At 35.9% G+C, this 17,562-nt stretch overlaps 1 protein-coding gene across 1 annotated transcript in view; it reads left to right on the plus strand.

Annotated features, from left to right (window-relative positions):
• MTNR1A (melatonin receptor 1A) overlaps positions 1 to 17,095 on the plus strand; it is a 57,078-nt gene extending 39,983 nt beyond the window's left edge. The window contains exon 2 of the mRNA XM_075041607.1: positions 16,227 to 17,095. Coding sequence (XP_074897708.1) covers positions 16,227 to 17,095 — 869 coding nt within the window. The remainder of the gene's footprint in view (positions 1 to 16,226) is intronic.
• Positions 17,096 to 17,562: the final 467 nt, after the last annotated feature.

Below are 17,562 nucleotides of genomic sequence, written 5' to 3' on the forward strand. Positions count from 1 at the left end.
GGCACAAAGTACTGGACTCTGGTGTGTCCTTTGTCTGTGGAACAATCAAATTCTCTCTTTGTTAGAGGGAAATAGTAAGAAGCTAACATCTGATTCCTGTCTTCACATTAACTGCTTGATTAATAAGACCTGAACCTCAGTTAGGCCTGCCTAAAGATACCGAACAACTAACATCCCAACCGCTTTATTATTTCTTTTCCAAATAGGTCTTGGAGCAAAAGAGTAGTGTGTCCTATAGGATAGGATTTACTAAAAGGGAATGGTAACTAAAGAACAATGCCATATTATTTTCCCCTTTAATGTCTGTAATTTAAATTTAATGTATTTATTCCAGAAAAACATATTCCTTAGTGGCAAAATATTTTCTCCCCAGGCTAGAACTCTCATTCTCTTCCAATGTTTTTTTCATTTGTCTCCGTATCCAGCCATATGAAGGAGTTTTGCCATGTTGTCACTTTTAGCATCTATTTTATCGCCTGTTCTTCCCAGTTTAGGGACTTGTTCAGCAGTGTGGAACAAATTCTTATTCTGAGCAATGCTTGCTTGTCAGTGTTATTGTCTCCAAGCTGGCCTGATGTTCAGGCAATTAATCATCAGAAGAAAGGTTTGGCGACCAATCTGAGGTAGATACTTTGTCAGCACTGCTGAACCTGCTCCTGCTTTGTACATCTACTGACTTTTATATATCTACTGAAAATCTCATATAACTAACTTTCTTCTTATCCTGGAAGAAAAAGGTTGAATATGTATGTTCATTTGTTTGACTTGGTAGTGTGGCATAGGTTTTTAATTCCATGCAGACTTAAAAGAGACATTTTCAGGAACTGTCTTGAAGATGAAAAGTTTAATTACTGTTCTTCTCTCCCTTAAGTCTTACTAAAGGTATGTGTTTCTTTTTTTCTCACTGTGTGCTACGTTCTGTTAGTAAAGGCATATCTGGGTGAGGTTGATGACTCTCTCCCTCAGAAGCAGTGGAGCAGGGTCAATAAAAGCAAGCACTGGCCAAGAGGAAGACCAGGCATGGGAAGGCATCAAGAAGAAGAGAGCTTGCAGCTCCAGCGGGGACTGAGATGGCTGAGAAGAACAGAAACAGATCAGGCCTAAGAAATGGGGAGAAGAGGACCACAGGAGATCATCAAAGTGCTTGAACTGACTGAAATCAGTCCTGGAAGAAAGGATCTGTCTTGAAAGGATAAAAAAAGACAGGGAGAAACTGGTTTATTTTTATTCTTCTCTGTCTTAAATGGTTTTCTTCGTTGAGCTCACTGTAAAGAGAAGGTTAATTGATCTATTTTAAAGCTCTGACCAGCTCAACATCCTGCCACACCATATTTACAGGACGCTTGACATTGTTAATAAAATATACCTAAAAATATCATAAAGAACTGACACTGTCCTATCCAGATTTTGGAGTGTATAAAAAAAAAATCCCCTTGGACTTTCCTAAAATATGAATTAAAGTCTATCAGGAAATTAATATAATGACAGCAAGTACTACTATCACCCATCAGTGGTTACAGCTGACACACACAATCTCAATAGAAGACTTTGAAGGAGTTTTTTTACATGTTACCAAAACAGTTCTGCATCATGGACTGACTAGTTTTTCTTCACACAAATGAAGGCTGTTAGTCTAGGTTTACATATTTTTTGAAAGAGCAAAGAATTTTCAGATCTTTTGGGGAAGCCCTTCTGCTGTTACTTTACAAAATACATTATTCTGCTAAAGCAGACATTTTTGTACTTTCACATGGGAACAGCTAAAGTAGCTCTCTGAGGAGCTCAAGCTGTCTTTCACTTTCAAAACTGTTGAAGGAATCTTTTCACCTACAAAGCTAAATACAGATATTTCTGAAACTAACTTAAGAAAATCTAGGAGGCTTTAGCTAAGATGTGGAAGACAGGCTTTCCCCCCTTTTTTTAGCATTCAGTCACCTGTAGAACATTTTACAAGGATAATGTTTAAAAAAATGAGGTGATTATGCCCTAATAGACCAAAGTAAAGAAAACCAAAGGGACCATTCAGTGCCATCTGAAGCTAAGGCTGCCTTAACCATTTGCTCACCACTCTATCCTTTTTGTAATAAACTTTATGTCAGGTTTTGCAGCACAATATAAATACACTGTATCTTTGACATACACTGATTGTGCAGAACCTCTTCTTTCTGGCATCCTTTCAGCATAGGGATTTTTTTTTTAATATTCATTGAGACAATTATCCCACATTTCTTTGCGTGCCTTCTTTATCTTTAGTTTTCTAAGTAGAAGTGTTGACTTCTGGTTTGTTAAATTTTGTTAAATAATGAAGTATGTTGGCACACTAAAAACCTGTACCTAAAAAAAGATGAAGAACTCAGGAGTAAGGTTCAGAAGGAGAACAGGCAAAGTTTTTACTGAATATTTAAAAGGATACTATCTTTAGCTGTCTATATTTAGCTTTTCAGCTTGCTGAAAAGCTTTTTTTGTAAGAATGTCCTAACATTTAAACAAAAATAGAAAGGAGTAGAAGAGAAAAAAGTAGGCATTAAAAAAGCAAAGGAGCTCCAACAGCCAAGATATCATATACATAATACTACGAGACTAAGATTATATGGTGGTATAGTTTTCCAAATCTATTTTATTTTCACACAGAGAAAGGGTTCACATTTTTTACATTGGAGGTGTTGAACTTGATTTTGCAAATCGTGTTTGGATTCTCAGGGTGAGCATTTAGGATATTTATGAGTCATAACAAAAATCAATGGGTACAAATACTTCAGATGAGATATCATAACACAACTTCTAAATGCTACCATACTGAAATTACCATAATACAAAATCCAATAATTTTGACAGCAAGTATTGGTTTCAGCAATTCATTTCATTGTACTGGACAGGTTAAGTAACAACCCTGACTGATAAGTTCTGAAGACATATGTAGGTACTGAAAGTCAACAGCATTTTTATATTTCTTTCCTATTAGCTAGTGCCATAGCCTTCATTGTACTTCAACCACATTCATTGATAAACAGACAGTTTAGACTTAAACAATAGAAAAATAAATGCTTTCTGAAAAATTCCACACCACTCCTCATAAAAGAAAAACCCAGAGAACAGGCAAGTAACTAAAACAAGGTGGAGAGGAATAATAGTTCAATAATAAAATTATGAGATATATTCAATACACAGAGCCACTTATTGACTCACTTACACTACTTCAACTTGTCTGAAGTCAGTGGAGTTAGCTAAATCATTATTTTAGCCGATTGCTTCTATTCAAAAGCCTGCTTCTAAGAATGCAAATTTATCAGCATGCTAGATCACATCTCCATGTAAGTGAGCTCTTAGTAAAGAACTTCATTTAATGCTGTTAAGATAAAAGACACAAATCCAAACCCCATTTCATTTCTAATAAGCATTAAATATAAAAGTCATGTATTTGCTAATTAACTAATCAAGAGGATTTTGAAAAATTTTGGAGTTGTATGTCAATATTTACTAAAGAGAAGGAAAATCCTTTAAGAGGTTGACCTCACTTAAGCCCATCAGGGTACATTGTGGAAATACCTGAAGTCTTCTATGATGTCAAAGGACAATCATACCTGGCTATTTCTCTTACTAGTTTCTCTCAAATAATTATTGCTTGGAAATTTTATTCTGTGCTGTGTGAAAAATCCCATCATGTGGGGAAAAAAAAAAAAGCAACAAGCAATAAATGAATTCCCCTCCTGACTGTAACTTCTAGAGCCTGGTCAAACTAGAGCCAACATTTGTGGAAATTTTATCATTCCAACTGATGGCAGAAAACCCAGATTATTTAGGTAAGATTAAAGTGTGGATATATTCACTAACTACAAGTATAACAGTATATCCAAGCCAAGAGTCCTGTTTCCATATTCCGTCATAAGCAGTTAACTATCGGTTGACCCATAGGTTACAATGCCTAAATGGGAGACATTCCAAACATTTTGTAGTATGAAAAGCTTAGGTAGGATTATAGTTCTTTTTCTAAATATTATATTTAAAATTATTTAAACAATTTTAATGTTTTTAAACATCATCATGAATCCTGTTGCAGAATAACTAGCTGATGTACATGTGCATCAGTACTTCCTATATCATTGTATACTGTAAAGGTATAGGCGTGAATTTAGGATAGCTTCATTATTTGCCTGCAGTGAAGTCGCAGTGTATATTTTAGGCTTCCCAGAAGAAATACTGAAAAAAACCCCTCATGCCTTTATTTGTCTGAAGAATTTAAGGAATAATGACTTAAGAATACTTTTTAAAGTTCTATAAATTCTTTATAGTCAGTTTGTCCCTGTTATTTCATCTGTTCTGCCAGCTGCTTTTGTAATGAAGAAACTAAATTGTACAAAGATAAGAATCCTGAGAAGCCTTAAAATAAATGAAAATATTTTTATGGTCATTCAAATATCATAAATATTAAAGTTTATCTTAGGATCTCTATAGACTATTGCTACTAGCAATGGGGATAGCATTAGAAAACTGGGAAACTCTTTTCTCCAAATCCATTTTAGTTCTTAGAGCACTAGAAATTAGATCTTTAGGAGGAAAAAAAAAAGTTCAGGTGTAGAGGAATTATATATTTCCCCAAACTTTTTGATACAAATTAAAATACAGATTTTACTTAAGGTAGTGCAATATCTTCATTCCTTCTCCTCTAACATAAAATTTCAGCTGTAGCCTAAGGTTTTATCAGCAAGCTATTTTAAAATGCACATCTAATATAAGCAAACAAACATTGTTTCTGAGTCAATTATTCTATACAGGTGCTAAAATGTGATAATTAACTACCTGTATGAGTCAGGGCAATAATGAATAAACTTCCTGCTTCCTTGTTTTCTTATAAATCTATCCTGTGTCATATATCTAAATCCATGTTATTTTAAATAATACAAAGGGGGAAAATAAACTAATGCTTCTAAGCTTTTGACACACTTGCATTGTCAAGGCTATCATTTTAATTGCTTGCTGCAGCAATCCCAAATAGATTTCTAACACCGACATGCTCTAAGAAAGTTGTCTGAAAACTAAATTGCTGCTTTGTCATATTTTGAATTTGCTTGACACTCAGTGTAACCAGTTTAGGTTTAATTTGTATTTCTTACCATGTTTTCACACCAATGTGGCAGGTGCAGAACTCTGCAGTTGGTGTGGGCGCTCACCAAATTACAAAGGCGCATGCTAAGAAATCAGTTCTCTCGGCAGGCTGTGGATATACACAGGCACAGGAGGATAGTGTAGGTGTTCGAGTGTTGGACTAGAACAGTCTATTCTGGTCCAATAGCTGGAGTAAATTTCTCAGCATTTATAAAACTTTTTACAGAGGAATGGAACAACAGATCATGGGGTCTTCACTCTCTTAATCCAGAGTTGTTGTTTTCCCATTTCCTTTTTATAAAGAGGAATAGATAAAAATTAGAGGAGACAGGTATTAAGATCCTTGGCATTGCTGCCATGTGTATACAAGTTCCACTTCTTTGTCCTTTTGGTTTCCAGTGCTAAATGCATTTCTGATGCTATAGAAGAACAAGATCTCTTGATACCATCAGTTACTTTCACCAACAAAACCCACTAATACTTCAATTAAAATGGCACTTATTCTAGTGAATTCCCCATGATACTTGATACCATTTCACTTGTCCCCCTGTGGTCTGGGACCATTCGACTTCTGGATTGTTGCTTTTGCACAATAAGGAAAATGAAGAAATGAAAGGGAGGCAGGAAGAACTGGAGGCAGCTGGGTCTTTGATAATGACACAATGGAGTACCCCCTAAAAATCATCAAACTGCTGAGGTGGGAGTGTAATATGATAATCTTCTCTGTCTTCTCACCTTTTTTAAGGAACTTGGGACAAAGAAACAGGAAAGGAAGGGAAAGAAGGGAGGAAAAAGGCTTCTGTCAGATATGTAAAAGATTGGGGTTGTAAGGTGGTAAGGAGAGAAAAGATGTGGTGATGGAATAAATGAGAGAAGGAAGAAAAGGAATAGAGAAATAAAGAATGGACGGAGGAAGGGAGAGTAAATACACATGTGTTTAACTATATGTAAGCGATATTTTCTAAAGTGCTATTTTCCAGTTTCCTGGCAGATGTCCTACCATTGCTGATTTTAGGAGAAAGAACTGGGAAGACTGTTTTAAGAACTCATTTCATTAGCTTTGCTGTCCACCGTGGACTCTGTAGTTAAATGTGGGATTGGCTGAATGACCACCTATACTGTTATTAGTCATAACAGAAAGAAAAGTCATCATTTTGTACTCCTGAGAGTTTGTTTAACTTCTTTTTCTTCCCATGAATAATTCTATGGACAAATTCAGCCACAAAATTCTGTTACATAAAACTGACTTTCAAAGAGATTCAGGAAAGGGATTTCATGTTTGCAATATTATATACAGTATGCTGTCAGTTATGTGATTGAACCTTCACTCTCCTGTTTTCTCCTACTTGTTTTCTCAAAATACGTATTAGAACTTGGAAGGGAATAGGCTGTATCTTCCCATTTTCTAACACTGATGCTAACTGATATATGAGATTTTGTACAAATACCAAACATAATTATATTTCATAAGCATCTGTCTCTGCCTTTTCCTGCTTTTTCCCTTTTGTTTGTTTTACTCTCTGAACTGTATTATTAGTTTTATTTATCTGAGCTGTGATATTACTGTGATAGTACCATTTTTGTCCCTCCATTTTTTTCCAGTCTCTAATGCAAATACAGTTGAAGGCGGAAAAAAGTACTCTTACGCTGATTCTCCTGCGATGCGGTTCAGTAGCGTGATCCTCTGACATCAGCAGTATTGTTATTCTAATTGGTTTCATACAGCTTGCTGAACTGTGATGACAACCTTAGTGTTCTGTAACATCTAGGCAATACCTTGTTGCAAAACAGGCTGTTCCACAGGATTTTTTTTTCCTCCCAAATGAATCATAGAAATTAGAGATAGAAAAGATCAAATCAGAAGTGGTAATATAATTCCCTTCTGTAAAAGTGGATAAGTTACTCAGGCAAATCTATTTGGTCTCTGAAATATTGTCATCATGGTAGAAGGGGCTGATGTTCAGAGGGAATGTATGTCCTGACCTTGAAAACACACCAGCCCAGTGAACTGTAGAAAGAACAGTTGAGGCAGATACCAGAGCCAAAACTAGGGTCACAGAACTTGAGACATCCACCACTACATCTGCCTGCTCTGGTTTCTAACTTCCACCTGCAAGACATCAGGGTTTGTTGATTCACTTCAATGTCATTACAAGCCTTCTTGATATTTTATCTTATGACTTAGTTCACCCTTGGCTGGGTGGACAAAAAGAAACCAAGTTAAGAATGATTTAAACAGAATTCCATGTGACCGGATTAGTTGTCATGGCTTCACATTTTGGTGAAAAACATCCATAGAACTGAAAAAACACATATTTAAAAACTGAATGGGGCACAGAACTACAGCAATATTCATTCTGAGTATCAGGAAATATGCATATGGGTCTTCAAACTTTTGTCAAACAGCAATTAAAATGTTTATTTTATCAACATCTACTGCAGATTTGTCAATGAAGCATTTAAAAAACTGAATTGTTCAGTTTCAGGACTACTGATTTAACAAGAGTCACTTTCGTCTATTATTTCTATATTATAAAACTACAAAACTGTATAACAGTGCCATTTTAATACAGTCTTGTTACCAAAATAAATACATATTATCTAGATATTACTCTGATAAAATTTTAGAGGTTTCCATAAAAGAACAGAAGTCTTGTTCAATTTGCTGCTCCTTCTAAAGCAAAATATCTTGGACATGAACCTACTATGTAGAGTCTCAAAGCAAATATTTCATGGCACTGCATAATGTAACAGAAAGAAGAGTGTATCTTGAGGTTCACTGGTGGCTCTGACTGCTATTATTTAAAGTCCTTTTTAAAACTGCACTTCTTAAAAATCCTTAAAAAAGACCCAAACCCATGCCACCTCTAGATTTTTAACTTTAGATCCACAAAAGGTCTTCAGTCAAATCCTGCTTACTCCTGCATCAGGTGCCTAAATGTACAATGGTAGTCTAGGCCTTTTCTTCACTGCTGTTTTTCCCGGGTGCTTTATAATTCATGTCATATAAATTCATCCAGTGGATAGCACTGCCCTTCTTGGCATACCCAGAAATACCTCAGTCTTGCCAGTATTGAGATATTCAATATCCCATGCACTACTAAATCTACTGCCTAGTACAAACTAAGTACTCCTATCATGTGAGAGGTCCAATACAAGAGACATTTCAAAGCAGCCCTGACATGTCATACAAAACTGCCAGGGGCAAGGTACATCCCCACGCCTGTAGCACTCATCCAGCATATGGATTCAATTCCTTTCTTTGCCTGACAGTAAAACTCACATCACTTTCCTCTCATGACTGAACCACCAAGAATAGCGCTGCCAAATATTTTTAGACTTTAAGGAGAGCAGTAGCTGTCTCACTCGCATGTGTGCCATGGGACTGCAGAAAAAGATGATAGGTGCTAAAGTAACAGCAAACTGTATGCCATTTGGCATATCTGCAAAACTACTTAATCACATCTAAATACCATTTGGCTACAGTCAACTTGGACCTGACACCAAAATCCTCCATTGCTTTATTCTGAGTATTATATAATTCCTCACTGCCATTTTCTGCCAATTACTCTTTCATGCATCTAATTTTCTTGGCCAGAAGATGGCATAGGCATTTCAAATTAAATTGTTGCTGCAGCTTCACTGGAAGTTTCTGTATGATAATTAGTATAATCTAAATACAGTATAACATTTTCTTTTCAGGGTGCATCAGTATGATCTTTCATTTATGCTGTGCTGATTATGTCAATTTTTCCTCAACTTGCAGCACACTGGAATAAAGTATTACAGTATGGATTATTCTGATAACATGGTCTTTAACAAATCTATTCTTCCATATCTCTCCAATATACTGTTACGTAGTTCTCCAGCTGTCCAGACCCATAAGATTCAGCACCCTAAATTTCTATCAACTGCAGTTAAAAGTTGAGGTTACTTAGGTCATTGCAGTATCTGAACTTGTCTGTGACACTCAGAATCTCTACATTAGTAAGATTACAAATGAGTTCAAACAGTAAATATTTAAATACTCTCTCCTCAGTGCTAACAAGCTACCTGCCTGACATCATTACAGCTGTAGGCAATTACTGTGTCTGTAATTACACAGCTGGTTTCATTACTGTCCCAACTAGATGACAGAGGGTCTGAAAATCTCTTCTATTATATGACAGAAGTATACATTTGAATGAGGCTTTAAGAAAATTGCTAAATAATACAAGGGGTTTTTTTCAGCTTAAAAAGAAAGAGAAAGGGTTTCCTACATTTGCTTAAAGCTAAAAGGTTCATTGTGGGCTTTAAGCCATTCAAATTTCCCTGCATCACAACCTGCAGCATCAGGGTTAATTTGCTAATGTGAAGCAAAACCCACAGGCCCATCACGCTATTCAAATTTAATGTGCACGTGGACTTCTTGATTCAGGCCAGGTTTATAAATAGTGCCTTTAGTTTAAAAATAGACTTTTCAGATCTAGGGGAGTTGATATTATGATCTGTAAAGTGAATGAAGCTCCCAGGAGTAACTGGAGCTTATACAATATTTATTCCTACATTTTTGCTCAGCTGCTTTCTGCTATTTTGATGCTGAGCTGCAAGGACTGTTAGTTTCTTAAGCCTTTCAGATCTTTCTTCAGTGAAGCTGGGACTGTATGCATGCTTGCTTATCTAGGTAACCTTACTTGGCTTTGGGATTTTGCCTAAAAAACAGTGGTCATTGACCCCACTTACAGGTTTTTTCATTTAATAATTTTTATTGCACAGGACCTTTGTGGAATCCCAAACTGTGCTGCCAGGTACAGCAATTTTCCAATATTAAATTGATCCCAGAAAGATTATGGACACGTCTTTTTCTTGAAATGTTATGACTGGTTAAGATCCCAGGGAGAAGGGTCACCGAGCCTGTAGAGCTAAGCTTTGTCTCCAGATACATGAACAAGGTTATTTTATTAAATTTGCATTAGGCACTCACAAAAACAGCTTTCACTCCTTGATTTTGTAGTTTTTTTGTGATGTTTTACAAGTGAAATACTGGTGCTAATGCAATAACATCGAGTGCAAAAATGTTCATGGAATATGAAACAAATCTGGTGTTAATATTTGTCATTGAGACATATTGTCATTTTGTGCATGGAAACAGCCATGAGAGAAGCAGAGGTCTAACAAAATGCCTTTCTAAGAAAGAAGTTCAGCTCTTAGTGGCAAAATGAAGCATATCGTATTGAATATTATGCTTAGCATTCTAATTTTGCTTTCTTTATAAACTAGCCCATTGCCTTATTTCATGTGATGTCTTGTATTCTAGAATCAGAGACTTATTTACTCCTACCATTCAGTTGTGAAGGGGAGTTACTAGTTTTCTAAACCAGGTGTTTTGCCAGCTATCTATCAATGCTGCCACTTTTGCTAGATGTAAATGTGTCATTATGATGCTGTGCTCAGTTATAACTATGAGGTACTACATTTAAATTTTCCACTGCTGCAGGTATTCAGTGGCGTGCAGCTAATCTTAGTCTTGTTTTCAGCCAGCAGCATAAAACCCCAGATTAACATTCTGAGCAAGGGCTGGATTAATGAGAAACATTTCAAAATGCCAAAAAAAAATCTGTAACCTATCCTTGAAGAAAATCAGTAGAAGTATTAGAGTGATCAGAAATCAGTGCTTTAAATTGTAAATAAAAACTTTGGTGCCATTAAATATATAAAAACTGTGGACATAAGCATCTTGGCAATATGGTTTTTGAATACATCGCAACTTCTAGAAAACGTGATCTAAATTTATAGCAAAGCATCCTGTTAATTAAGCCTAGTTATGAAACAATCAGAAATTACTGTTAGCATATCTGGCAATATCTGACATGTGATAAAAAACCAGTAGATAAGAATGGCATGGACCTGGAAGTTAGAAATTAAGTTTGATCTTGTAACTGGTCCAACACTGTAAATGTTTACGCTATCCTCTTTCCTTAAAAATATACTTACGTAAACGTTAGAGGTCTGAGTCGATGGCCACTGAAACAACAGCTTCATATGTGAGTTCAATGATAGCTGCATGTACTGTTTAGGCTTACCTAAAAGCAAAAGCATCTCCAGTTAGCATAAAAGCTTTAAATCCCTCTTAGCTAAATTTGGTGCAACCTGAAGCACTAATGCATAAACAGGAAACATAATGTTATATACTTTAAAATCTAGCAACATGATGAAAACACGATGGTGTCTGGAAAGCATTTGTTGTAAGAAGCCAATACATTATCTACACAGGAAATAATTTGAAATAGGTGCATAAAAATAGTAACATAGCAAGAAGTATTAAAAGCTGCAGAAATATCTTGGAATAAAAGGAGGAGAAATAGTAGCCTTACCAATGTTGCCAGCAAAATTACATCTCTAAAATTCATTCAGATTTCCTTAGTACCAAAAAATTAGCTGGAGTCCCTAATACTTTAAAACACTGTTATTTTGTTCCATAGATAAGCTGTTTCCCTTTTTTACAATATATTTTTTTGCCCAGGCTAAAAGTTTTACAAGAGTTAAAATACTGCAAAGTCTCAGCACTTGAGGAAAGAGCTCTGTAGACCACATCTCTCTCAGTTCTCCTAAAATTGCAGAAAGAATTAGTCCTTTTTGATCTGCTGGCAAAGTGCTCAGCCCTGCAGTCAAAGTCTATGGGAAGCATTCAGCACCACTTAGACTAAGTAACTGTAATTTTTTTCCATTGATATTCTGCACTTATTTAAGTTGCTAGAAATTTCTGGAAACTTTCTAATTCCCAAAAACTTCAGGACATACTTAGCACTAAATCTAGGGAATGACAACCCACATAGTAATTTGTATGTTATGCAGATACAAGTTGCTACTGATACAACTACATCATGTAGTTCTTAGATACTCTATATATTCATTTTGACATCATGACAATTAATCCCATAAGCATTGGTTTTTTTATAATCTGTCAGGGTCACAGATTTTACACTCAGTTTATGTTCTATTTTGTTCTTGGAAAAGTCAAATTTTCTAGGAGAGCACTTGTTTTTTTTCTGTTGCTTTAATGCAGTTTTTTATTCAGCAGGTAGGTCTGAGGTTGCTATGTGTTTGCTGAGTAGAAAGGCATCTTTTTCCATAAGGGAGGTGAAAATATTTAATGGAACATTGCTTTAGACAGCATCTAAAAGCATAGCCTGCTAAAGCTGGTTACCTTAAGAAAGAAGATTATCTTTCTTCCCACATACTTCCGTAGCACAACATCTGCTTAAATTTATTAAAGCTTATTTGACTTATGTCAAAGTCAAGAAATTCAACCTCTACCTTCTTGGTTCAGCCAACTGGTATTAATGCACAGTAATGCATTCTTTCGTTACATAAATCACATTTTTTCACAGCAATGTGATCTCACTCTCTAAAGAGAATGAATACTTTTTGTTCAAGGAAGAGTTATAAGATTTTGATTTTGTGGCTTTTCTAAAGGGTTCGATATGGAGCTTCAGTCTTTGTTTACAGCATTCTATTCAAACCCAGCTCTGAAGATAAAAATTAATTTTTTCCTGTATCTTTTTTTAAGGTACGCACCTCTATAATACTAAGTGTTCCACAAACATAAGAGTTTAATTTCACAATATACCATTAAATATATGGGAATTTCATAAAATAGTAATAATTTCCTCTAATGGTGGGTGCCTAAATCTAAGATCATATTTTTAAATTGTATATTATATAACATATGAAAGCTCAACATCATTTCAGATCCGCCTTCAGAGTCTGAAACAATGAACCTCAAAATATACAACAAACATACTAATCCCAAATACATTTTTTACTTGAATTTTCTATTCTATCTTAATGACAAAGTTTCTGTGCTCACAAGGAAAATGTATCTGAACTCAAGTTTGAAGATAACCCTTCCTTAAAGGCAGGTTAAAAGTCCTCTCTGCAAGCAGGTAGCTGGTTTCCAGGCAGTTTCTAGCCCAATGCTTTGGTCATCCAGCTGACATGCTGACTGTGAGCTGCCAGCCTGGGACTTGGTTTCCAAGCTCATGATTTTTTCAAAAAGACAAGCTCCCACCCAGGATATCCTGCTAGCCTCCAATTTCCGTATGAAACAGCTTGTATTTCCAAGACTTTCAGTTTGTCGCTCTATAGCAGCCTACTGAGAAGATAAGCTGGGACAACCATGGTGCATCAGTTTATGGAAGCCTGAAATTTGGCTGATTCAGAGAGAGAGCTCCTACTCTTCCCAGACTCAGTTGTCTCCAAAGCACGACGCTGCTAAAACTATTCAGAGAAAATATACCACCTGTCTTCTTTCAACAAAGGGAACAGCCATCCACACTTTTAACTTTGTTCTTATAGCTGAATCTTTTGGCTCAAGTGGGTAAATAATGGTAATATTAGCAATATTAATGGAGAGCACCAGAAGAAGTTTCAGTGGATGGCAGAGAGGGAAGCTTGGGATGGGCAGTCTCCAGCTAAGCAGAAAATTTATAACCAAATATAAATAGGATTATTTTAAGTATTACGTTTAAATAAGTGTCCTGGTTCTTTGTCCCATCTGGAGTTTATATGGTGCCATTTCATCAAGCCTGCAATATTCTGGGCAGGGAAAAAAAAACCTGCCAACAGCAACTTTTCATTCACTTTCCACTTCTTGAGTCATAAGATAAACACAGAGGCCTGAGTTTCATATAGTCTCTTTATCCATTCTTGTATAGCTCGCCACTATGTCAAGGGTAAATTCTGAAAGCAATGGGTTTTTTCCCCTTGTCTTCTTTTGCTTAAAGGAGCTCTGCTGTTTGTGCTGAAATGATCTGGAATTCTGCCAAAGCCTTCAGGATAAGCATATTTCAGTCTGGCAGTGAATTCCCAGGCAAAAGAAGAAAACACTACAGACACTATCAAGTGAAAGTTATTTATAAATCCAGATACAAAATCTATGAAAACTAGTGTAGCAATCTTTTAACTGAGGCCATTTCTCCCAGCTGCTATTAGTATAAATATCAAATGTGGTACTTTGTGCATGTATCAAAATTTAAACAAAAGAGAATAAGTAGCATCCTGAGCCAGATAATTTCTGTGTTTTTTCTGTAGATGTTTGCAGATTTAATATTTTTACCTGGCCATTTAAAGCATGAGAATAATGAGAGAATATGCATTTTAAGATGTTTGAGATAATATATTAATAAAATAGTTTTGAGAATCATAACAGCTAAAATGCCCTATTGGTTCATAAATACTTTTACCTTTTATTTTAACCTATTTTTATCTATTTGTATTTTATCTACTCAAAATAAATGCATAAAACAGTCCACCAAACCCACTTTGGATTAATAATGAAATTCTACGTCATCTAAAACTAGCAGTATATTTTCTTATAGGTTGCAATAGAAGCTCGTATTTCAACTTCAGTGTCTAATCTCAGAATTCCAAAATATAATCTCAAATGCACACACACCTATGTATACATGCACACACGTGCATTTAGAAACCTACACACGTGTATATATACACATTTATAGCTTTCTGTAGATATGGACATGAATAACTAGACCAATACATGTAGTAGTTATTTTTAAAAAATTAATAAAAGCTATATCAATGTATCTTGTGACCTTCTTCTTAGAAATTGGAATGGTTGTGAGGCATTCAGATGAGTTATCATTTAAGCAACTAAAGAAAGAATATATAATTATGCTCAAAAGATTAATTCAAAATATCTAGTTATGATGGGTTCCATTGTCTTTGAAGAACAGAGAGGGGTTCTATCAAGAATTAACACAGTCTAAAATAATCTCCCTTTATTTTAATTAAAAGATGAACCAAGAGAATAGATCATTGCTTAATTTTCCAGTTTGGAGGCAGAGAAGAATTTGGCATCAATAGTGACTGGGAACTGTCTAGGTCACTGCCTGGCATCACGTCTTTTACTGAAGAGTATGTCTCTCATACTTAGGAAAGACAGCTAAGCCTGTGTTCAGCTAGACTCTGAGTTTAGTTAAGTGCTTGTCGTGGTTTAACCCCAACCAGCAACTAAGCTAAGTAGCATGCAGCAGCCCACTCTTTCCCTCCCCCAACCCAGTGGGAGAGAATCAGAAAAAAAGTAAAACTTGTGGGTTGAGATAAGAATGGTTTAATAGAACAGAAAGGAAGAAACTAATAATGATAATAACAATAATAAAATGATAATGATAATAATAAAAGAATTGGAATATACAAAACAAGTGATGCACGATGTGATTGCTCACCACCCACCGACTGACACCCAGTTAGTCCCCGAGCAGCGATCCCTCCCAGCCCCACTCCCACCAGTTTATATACTAGATGTGACGTCCCATGGTATGGAATACCCTGTTGGCCAGTTTGGGTCAGCTGCCCTGGCTGTGTTCCCTCCCAGCTTCTTGTGCCTCTCCAGCCTTCTTGTTGGCTGGGCATGAGAAGCTGAAAAATCCTTGACTTTAGACTGAACATTACTTAGCAACAACTGAAAACATCAGTGTGTTATTAACATTCTTCTCATACTGAACCCAAAGGGTAACACCATACCAGCTACTAGAAAGAAAATTAACTCTGTCCCAGCCAACACCAGGACAGTGCTAGCCAGCAGATTCAAAAAGGGTCACTTTAAAAGTCATGTTACAGTCATGAAAGCTGGAAATAGAAATGGGGGAAAAAAGATTTTCATTTCAGGAATGGAAAATTTCACAGATAATGTAAGGAGAAGAAATTAAATTAAATATGGAAGGTAAATGTGAGTTCTGATACGTATTCGTAATCGTATTATTTCTGCTGATTTTTCAAGAGACTATCTATTTAAAACCAAAGCAAAGTTTAAAGTTATGAATTCATGTCTGTGTGATTGGAAGAATCCAAATAAATGAGATGATAAAAATATTAGGTCATGGTAATTAAACTCAAAGACAGTTTTCTTTTAAAAGGCGCATCTTTAAGTTAAGCTACTTCCTTTTTAGATTAAAAATGAGTGTCTTATTTCTGATATATGACAATGGATTTTGATCTAGAAAGTAGAAACTAATTACATTTAAAGTGTTCCACTAAGGCTGCTCATTAATTTATTGAGAGCAGAAGTGACAGAAAAGAGCAAAAGAAAAACTAATACTTGCCTTTTTATATTTATTTTACAGGAAATGTGTTTGTTGTAAGCCTGGCAGTTGCAGACTTGGTTGTAGCAATCTACCCATATCCACTGGTCCTCACATCTGTATTTCACAATGGATGGAACCTGGGATACCTTCACTGCCAGATTAGTGGCTTCTTGATGGGCCTAAGTGTCATTGGATCTATCTTCAATATTACAGGCATCGCTATCAATCGGTACTGCTATATCTGTCACAGTCTCAAATATGACAAGCTGTACAGCGACAAGAATTCATTGTGCTATGTTGTTCTTATCTGGGTCCTAACATTTGTTGCTATTGTGCCCAACCTGTTTGTGGGATCACTACAATATGACCCCAGGATTTACTCATGTACATTTGCACAATCTGTGAGCTCAGCATATACAATAGCAGTTGTGTTTTTCCATTTCCTGCTTCCCATAGCCATAGTTACTTTCTGTTACTTGAGAATATGGATCCTCGTTATTCAGGTAAGGCGAAGGGTTAAACCAGATAACAACCCCAGGCTAAAACCACATGACTTCAGAAACTTTGTAACCATGTTTGTGGTATTTGTGCTGTTTGCAGTCTGCTGGGCTCCTTTGAACTTTATAGGCCTTGCTGTGGCTGTCAACCCAGAAACTGTAATCCCTAGGATTCCAGAGTGGTTGTTTGTATCCAGTTATTACATGGCATATTTCAACAGCTGCCTTAATGCTATCATATATGGACTCCTGAACCAGAACTTCAGAAGAGAATACAAGAGAATTATTGTCACTTTTTGTACAGCAAAAGTTTTTTTCCAGGATAGTTCTAATGATGTGGGAGACAGGATGAAAAGTAAACCTTCTCCATTGATTACAAACAACAATCAAGTGAAAGTGGACTCTGTCTGAAAATGGGAACCTTATTGTCGCTCAACAGCATCCACATAAAGTATCTGTTTTATTAGACCTACTGTTAAATATTAAGGTGAAATATCTCTTCTACACTGAAAGCATTTGATCAAATTCCTTGCATGGTATTTGGGAACTGAAGTTACAGAGCCTTGACATACAGATCCTATCATACAAGGGTATAGCTCTCTTATAACAACACAGTGAGGGAATTACAAAATTATGCATGGATACTTTTTTTTTTCCTTAAATGGAGATAAACAACTAGAAGGAGATTGAAATGAAAGTATCCACATTGCCTGTCTCAATAAAAGAAATCACAAAACTATTCCTACCAATTTCTGCCTGCTTCTTCTGGCCAGGTTATGCTCCTGATTCTCAAACCTCTGAGAACTTCTTTTAAAAGATTAAATCAGACCTTTATACAAGATATTAGGAAATGTGAGGTGAGAAATCAAAGTAATTGA

Source organism: Buteo buteo, chromosome 1 (assembly GCF_964188355.1).
Source record: "Buteo buteo chromosome 1, bButBut1.hap1.1, whole genome shotgun sequence".
NCBI lineage: Eukaryota > Metazoa > Chordata > Aves > Accipitriformes > Accipitridae > Buteo > Buteo buteo.